Genomic DNA, 8,380 nt, shown 5'->3' with positions numbered 1-8,380 from the left:
AATCCTTGAATCTTCATATAAAAAGAGCTTCCTGGGTTCCAAATCCAATTCTTTTGCCTTTCAGTACGTACTACAGATGCCATAGCAAAGTGCGTACTGTTTGATGCAGTATCCAAACAACTGAGACTTACTGCTTCATAATATAGTTGCGCCTCAAGTTTTGACCATTCACTCATAGATCATATCTTGATATATTGTGGGTCAGAATGGCCATAAAAGTATGTTGGCTTGCTCACTGCAAAATGCAACCGGATGTAGTTGTACATTGTAGTATTGTTCAGCAAACTGTATTTGACATACCGTGTATCTGGGGATGCTAAATATACTAAATATACGAAGTATGGGTACTGAATGCACACCGAATCTTGCAGAGGTAAAGATAGGAAGACGTTCATCACTCTGTGACAGACTGCATGGGTAAAGAATCCTAACCTTAAAATTGTCAGGCCGTGCAAATGTTTGTCCTGTGACAGCCACGCCCTTATTTATGCATAATTTCAAGCCTTAAAACAACCTTAATAGGTGAAATATATTAAATTCACACCAATATAGTAGCCATTACAGGGAAATCCGCTACAGACACCAAAACCATTTCTGTACCAGGTTGTAAACATCTTTACTGCTGCTGTGAAGTGTAACATGGGAGTCTACGGGCACTGACTTGCTCTGATATGGAGCCACCCTCAAGTGCTCATTCGAGGAACTGCAGTTTTTGGCACTTGATGTCAGCTACATATTTTAGTACCAGAGGTTGTGGCTTAGAGTGCAGACAGTAGAACATTTATTACATACGGAGCCAGACATTTCCCTCAGCAGTTAATTAAGACAGAAACAGCTCTAAAAGGAGAGTAAATGTTGGACTTACTCACCATGTGGTCAGAAACACGACTCCAAATGAATGTTTCCATTCCATATCGGCTGGATGTGAATCAGCAGCTATCAGCATGTTATCCTCATGTGCTCAAAGGTGAGTATAGGTCATTGTTGTATTTGCAGCTTGATGCACTGAAAAGTCAATAAGTGCAACATTAAATAGTAAAACAGGTATGTTCTAGCGGCATATTCAAGTCTTAAACCAAGTTATTACACATCAGTTCCCCAAAAATGCCTATATTTTGTAGTTAACCACAGTTTTTATGTGTCGCCCATCCACATAATAGAGAGAGTGGCATCAATTTTTCCTCGAGCTCCCAACAAGTCATAGAATAAGCATACAAAATGCCAAACTGTTGTGTTAAGTTAGCAAGTTTTTAAATTATGGTTTTCAAATGCGTTCGTCATGTTCTAATCGTGTTTCTCTTCAGGGTGGTGACATTCAGATGGATGCTGAACTGACCAAGATGACCCTTCCAAATGCTGTTGTGGAAACCTCGGCTACACCTCCATCTGAGGACAACTTATCTCAGGCAGATGTCCAAAACTGCATGCACTCTTCTACTACCTCTGTTGCTTTACCTCCATTGCCACCGTCACCCCCTTCCCCTCTCTTCACCCACTACCTGGAGGAGTTCAGCTCCTGCGGCGCCGACATTTTGTCCCAAAAGCTTAGAAATCTAGAGCTGCAGACCAGAGAGACTGAGAGCATTGAGTTGAAGAGGTCAGCTCTGGACCCCTCCTGTCTCCTCACCCCACCCAACACCCCACACTCCATAGATCCTGTAGACCTGATGAACGTGGACCAGGAGAGATGGATGAGAGCTGACAGTGAGGCACTTACTTGGTCCACTGGAGTTGATGCACATGATGAAGGTACAGAAAGACATTTTAATGTTTTTCTTTGTGTTTTTAGCTCAATGAACTAAAACTTGTTTTTCTCTGTAGGTGGATTTGTGTTTGAATGTCTGGCTGCACTGAAAGTAGACCGTCTGAAATCAGATTGCAGCAGTATGAAAAGACTAGTAGAGCTAAAAGAAGAAGACGAGGAGGAGCAGGACGAGGTGGAGGAGGAGGAGGAGGAGGCAGATGACCATTACGATGCCAACAATGAGGAGGTTTTTAGCTTGGAGCTGGAGCGAGGTGAAAGAGGACTTGGTCTCGCTCTGGTTGACACAAGGGTGAGAGATCCTCCTGGTTAAACTGCAGTGACTGATGAAATCCAAACACACAAGCTAAGGGTTCAGGGTGAGAGGGTTGTATTGGGATGATAATATGAAAACAAAACTTTTTTTAAGCTCTAGTGATATTTTCACAAATATGAAATTGGGATTAAAAATCAAGCTTGTTTGCAGCTTGAGGTTTTCTGTCCACAGTTCGACAGTGGTGGTCTATGAGGAAAACGCTTTTAGGTCTGCGGGGAATATTTAGTGTGACCACTGAGGGAAATGATGAGGTTGATAAGTGGCTCTCATTTAAGAAAACCATCCAAATATAACCAATTAAAATAAACTGAGACAATTATCTATTTGTAAAGTAGTAATCCAAAAAGCATTAAACAAACCTCAACATGGCGTAGACTCTACATATTTAAATATATACTTGATAAAATAGTCCCCAAAAAATGCTGCATAATTTGCTGTAACATGCCTCTGGTTTATTTTCTTGGTGATGTCAGCCAGAAAAGTAACAAGAACGATGAGAGTGAATAGTGGTTAGTGGTAGGTTAAACCATGGTGTATGTTGCAGTCATAATACAATTTTTAATTTTTTATATTTGCTAAACAAGCTACACATTTCTTTTCCCAAACATTTTGTTGATTTTCTTCACAGGACGTAGATCCGCCCGTTTACACTTCACAGTTTGTACCTATTTTGCCCCAGTAAACCAGTTGTACTCTTTACATGACTGACAAACATTTTCACCAAATCTTTAGTGTTTTGATTGTTTTCCCACATTACATTCAGTGGCATCTCACTGTGAAATCTTCAGCGAAAACCTGACATTTTGATCTTGTGTTCCAGGACTCTTCGTTGAAGGTGAAGGGCATCTTTATCCGTGCGGTGGTCCCAGACTCTCCGGCAGCCCGCTGTGAGAGGCTGCTACCAGGAGACAGGATCCTGGCTGTTAACGGAGTCAGTCTGCTTGGACTGGATTACCAGAGGTAAGAAATACATAATGCCTCATCTTTTGAACTCACATTTTGGTAAAGTTTTAATTCTGTCTCTTTCACATCGTCAGTGGAAAGGAGCTGATCCAGTCATCGGGTGCCAGACTGAGGTTACTGGTGGCCAGATCAGCCTGGATGGCCGAGACAATACGGACTGAATGCTGACACTACGTTTGTTAAGAGACTATCGATGCACCGTCAGCACTTAAAGATGACTGTGAGAGCTTGTTGAACATTTAAGTTCAGGATATGAAGAACAAAAATGCACTATGGAATGAGTTACGTCCTGGTTTTTGTATGGTCAACGTAGTTTTGCAGCTTTTTAATTTACGTGGTAATAGCATGATAGTAATTATTGATGTGTATGTGCGAGACTGTTTCCCAGTGAATAAGATGTTTGGAAGTTTGCCTCATATTTTTAAAATTTGCTTGGTATGGTTGGGTCAGGGTTGGATTCATACTTAGGTGCCATTTGTTTTGTTTTTTTACACTGCTACTGAGTCCAGCCTACAGACTGTGTAGAAAAGGTGGACATAATGTTAGTTTGTAGACTGTTATAATGAAGCCTCAAATGTGGAATTTGGTCGTGGCTATGTTGGTCTTTTAAAACTGTACGTAACAAGCTAGCAGTGGATCTGACAGGAACAATACGCATGGTTTATGCCCTACTTCATCATGTATTTCACTCAAAATGGAACCATAACTTACTAAATAAACTCCATTCTGTATTGAAGGAAACTTAAAATTAACAATTGAATCCATACACATATTAGGAAAATGTTTACTCGGGCAACAAGTGAAAAGAAGTGTCATTTTTTCATAGGCTTTCATACAGTAGGACTTAATTTTGGAACTAGATATGTCGCCCCCTGCTGGCTGTTAGAAAGAATGCAAATTTATTGCACTCCATCGCTTTACTTTTTAAACCTGGAGGCGTAGTCCATCCTCTATATACAGTCAATAATCCACTCCTTATTTAAGCAGCATTTTAAACTCTAAAGCCAGTCATGAATGATATGAGGACCTCGACGCAACAACCCTTAACGGCACCTCTAGATGGACCCTTGGAGTCATGCCACATGCACTAACATATACAGGACAATGTGCAACATTTTCAACCTGTTACCGATGTGCAGCTACTACCAGCATAAAGCAGAAGTTGCTCGCACAGCAAAGACCATCCTATATTTCTACTTGCGCAACTGATTGAGAGCACCAGATAAGTCAGCTCACGTGGACGTCTCCCCCTTTTGTAAATACTTTCCAAATAATACCATTTGTCTGCAGAGAATAACTACAGTGTAACATCGTTGCTGTTGTTGATTTGTTGTATTATTATTATTCAACTGGATAAAATCATTGGACGTGTGATGGTTGTTACATGTTAAACCATAAAAATATATCGTCACATTTTTAGTGTTTTTCATTGTCTTTAAAGTCTCTTTTCATAAGCTCTGATTAGCCAAGGTGTCCTTTAGTTATAAAAGTACTAGTGCACCCGGCCTTCTGATTTCAGATCTGTTGTGTTTCAGCAATAAATATATGTTAATCTTTTATTTTTGTAATTTCCGTTCAGTCACGTTGAAACAACCGATCAGTGTGTTTCTGGTGGAAAGGTAAGGATGTAATAGAGGCTGTCCTACAAATGTAAACACACTTTACAAATTCACTTTCAAGTTTAACCGGAGACCAGAATACTGTAGGAGGAGAAATAAGGCAAGTAATTCCAGGTGCCGATGGTTTAGTTTGTATGTCTTAAATGTAAATTATTCTTCTTTGCATCCTTCAGTCCACATGTTCTTCATACTGAAACTAAACTGAAACTACAAGTACGAGGCGACTCAGCTGAGCGTTCTATGTCTGTGTGCGTGTTTATGTGATGCATGGCTTTGAAGGTAGAGCAATCTATTCCAATCCAAAACACCTTCTGTCGAATTCAGTGAATGTCTTCAAGGTCCACCAGCTGTCTGTGTTGTCTGCGTGCTGAAAGAAACTCATCTGGTGTTCATCTTGACTCTGTAAACAGGAAATAATATTTGTTTTATGCAACACTATTTCAGTGTCTCCTGATTGTTCAAGCTACTGCACAGACAAGCAGTCACAGATACCCACCATCTTTGGCATGTTGGAATTCTCCTATAGATCATGAATTCTTTAGGCGGTGCTCTCAATTGCAACATCTCTCAATAAGTACACAGAACAGCCCTATGAATCCCTACACATCTTACAGGGGATAGGATGAATTTAGACGTTTCGTGAAGCACCCTTACCATGTGTTTTTGCATTAAATGTTTTTTTGTACAGCAGCAGCTTGTAGAGCAGGTGTTGCTCCTCTCTGTTTCCGAGGGGAAGCGTTGAGTAAGAAGTTAGTTTTACCCCAACTGGGCAAAGATAGAGACTGCTGTCTTCTCTAACACCTCAGCATCCAAAGGTTTCTCCATGAACTGAGAGATTCTGGCCACAGAGTCCTTCAGGTCCTGCCCTGTACAGCTCAGCTTTCATTCTCCCCAGATGACAGTTTATTCTTGCAAAGTTAGAGTTGCTCTTAATGCTATTGCTGTCACTTCCAGCGATGTATATTGTATTATAAATGAACACTGTATGCTGCACAGGCGTTTTTACTCATATGGTTCTGGCTGCTTCGACTTCTTCAGGTTGAAGCTGGGAAGTCACAGAACTCTATCTACTTGTGAGCTACCATTAAGTAGCGCTGTTGCACTGCATATTTCTAAACAGAAATCTCCAGTGGTGAAAAATAGAGTCAGTGCAGAAGTCCCATAAACTGCAGTTCGTCAAATGTGAACTTGAAGTTTGCTCCAAAAGTAAGTCAATCCTCATAGACCCCCATGTTGAAATGTCCAACCTTACTGCATTCATAAATATGTTTGCAGTCTCTATAACTAATTCCCTTATTAATGACAACTGTGCAGGGATACATTTCATAAAACTCACTCATTTAGGTTGTATTAAGTCTGACAGTTATGGATATCTAAGGGTGTGGCTGCTTTGAGGGACAGGTCGGTGCCCTCACAGGACAGTCCATGAGATGTTTGCATGGTCGACTTCAGCTCCACTCACACTCCACGTTTTTGCTCCTTTTTATGATTACAATTGTTATTATATTATGACTATCCGGGAATTACCCCACTGAACTTCAAAAGCACTCTGCAGGAAACAAGTAGGCGACATCATGGAGGTTTTATCCATCTTTATATACAATCTCTGCCTTTCCCCCGGAGAATCCTACGTTCTCATAGGGTGGCAGGGCTCAACCTGAAGGTACATGTCCACAGGATGTTTTCATATGTGCCATTTCCCAGCAATGGATGCTTAATGGTCAAAGACAAGGCAGTGCTACAACAGATAATTAACAGGCACCTGCCAACAGGAAACCAATCCAGTCTACAGGCTCCCATAATTGCACAAACACTGACTAGCGTACCAACACGGTGGCACGTTTAGAAACTCATATCATGAGAACAGTTCACCAGAATGTGCTTCTAAAAACATTTGAAGCAAAGTAATAAACCATGTAGTTTCTAAATCTGTCTTCGTTCAAGATCAATAATGGTTAGTTTCAAACAATTTCTAAAGCTTCCAAAAGTGTCAAATGGCAGCTGGACACCTCCGGTTTACATAATGAATGGAAAGTATAGACATCACAGATCCTGTTACCATTCGAGAGAGGGTGAGGAGCTCTGGAGGGAGCTCAGCATAGAGTCAATTCTGATAGAAGCCAGCTGAGGTGGCTCAGGCACCTAATTAGGACGCCTCCTGGCGTCTTCCTTTGGAGGTTTTCTGGGCATACTCAACTGGGATGAGACCACTGGATAGACCCTGAACTCACTGGAGGAATTACATATCTCATCAGCTCTGGCAACACCTTGAAATCCCCGAGGAGGAATGGAAAAATGCTGCAAGGAAAAGGGACATTTGGAATGCTCTGTTTAGCCTTCTGCCACCATGATGGATGGATGGATGGACATCTACACTACATTATACACTCACAACACAGCATACAATTACAGTATTTAGATTGAGCACTTATTGCTTTTAAAACAGCACCAGTTCTGCACACATGTTCGAGACGTTTAGCAGGTAGACTGTTTCAGTGGAGAACTTGGCACAATTCTTCTTTTGCAAAACAGGATTTTTATGGTTGATATTTAGACTTCGACTTCAATTGCACAAATATTATTAGGACAGACAGGCAGAGGACTGCTCAACAAAGATCTTGAAGAGATATGGCCAATGGTTAGGAACCTAAACTGCAAACAGAGAATCCGAACAACTGTGGTGGTGACACTGACAGTGAGGACAATACAAGAACAACTTATGACAAAAAATATACTTGCAAATGATCAAACTAATGTGTCATCTCTATAAACCTGGCTTGTTGTACAATGTTTTTGACTCATTCCTGCGTGTTCATCATTAAGGTTGATGAACAGCCTGTTGAAGTGTCCTTACACAGATCACTGGTTCAAAAGCGTGTTTTGTTTCAGGCCACTGAACAGGACAGTTAAGTATTTTATCATTGTTTTTGTGGTTCATGATGATTTTATAAAATGTTTTTTCTGATTGTTACTAACCAAACATGGCACCAAAATGAAACACAAAATCAAATCTGTGTGGCTAATTAATTAATGAATAATAAAGTAGACAAGCCAATACAATAATTGTGTGATTTGTCATATTTAAAAATCTAAATACATTTTATTGTTGCAGTTATTGTTGTTTACAAAAGTCAAAATATGTTTCTGTCAAACGAAAAAAAAATTTTTATCATAGAGATTTGTAATATAATATAATATAATACAATATAATATAATTAATCTGTGCACGTGTCTCTAATCAATACAAGCAAACAGACAAACAAACAGCCAAGCAACAATGAAATCACATTTTATGTACCATAAGTGGCTATATTAATACTTTAAAATTTATTAGATATTTTTACTTTCCTACTTCTTTTAAGACTTTTTACTGGGAGCATCTGTAACTGAAATCAACTTCCCCTAGGGGAACAATAAAGTATTTCTGATTCTGATTATTTCTGATTCTACTCTGATCACTTATCATCACACACTGACTAATATTTACAATTTACATTATATATAAATAAACTGAATGTTTTGCTCCGAACCATACAAACCAGGGCGCAAACTGCACCTGTGTTAGTCTGTGCACATTAGGAAATACAGCCTGAGGACATGTTTTTCGTCATTCTGTTACCATCACTTTATGGCAAGTAGAAACCTGCATGTTGGGAGTTCCATAGGAGCAGTTTCAACCGGAAGAAGAGAGATGCACATTGACAGTTTAAGTCAGATGAA

The 8,380-nt window shown here is 39.9% G+C and overlaps 1 protein-coding gene across 1 annotated transcript in view; it reads left to right on the top strand.

Moving 5' to 3' along the window:
• radil2b (Ras association and DIL domains 2b) overlaps nucleotides 1–4,460 on the top strand; it is a 37,979-nt gene extending 33,519 nt beyond the window's left edge. The window contains exons 15-18 of the mRNA XM_008292815.1: nucleotides 1,240–1,749; nucleotides 1,822–2,054; nucleotides 2,899–3,038; nucleotides 3,116–4,460. Coding sequence (XP_008291037.1) covers nucleotides 1,240–1,749; nucleotides 1,822–2,054; nucleotides 2,899–3,038; nucleotides 3,116–3,209 — 977 coding nt within the window. The 3' untranslated portion in view covers nucleotides 3,210–4,460. The remainder of the gene's footprint in view (nucleotides 1–1,239; nucleotides 1,750–1,821; nucleotides 2,055–2,898; nucleotides 3,039–3,115) is intronic.
• The last annotated feature ends 3,920 nt before the right edge of the window (nucleotides 4,461–8,380 follow it).

The sequence above is a fragment of the Stegastes partitus genome, unplaced genomic scaffold, assembly GCF_000690725.1.
Source record: "Stegastes partitus isolate 25-593 unplaced genomic scaffold, Stegastes_partitus-1.0.2 Scaffold834, whole genome shotgun sequence".
In the NCBI taxonomy this organism is placed as follows: Eukaryota; Metazoa; Chordata; class Actinopteri; family Pomacentridae; genus Stegastes; species Stegastes partitus.
This window is presented reverse-complemented; position numbering and strand designations above follow the sequence as displayed.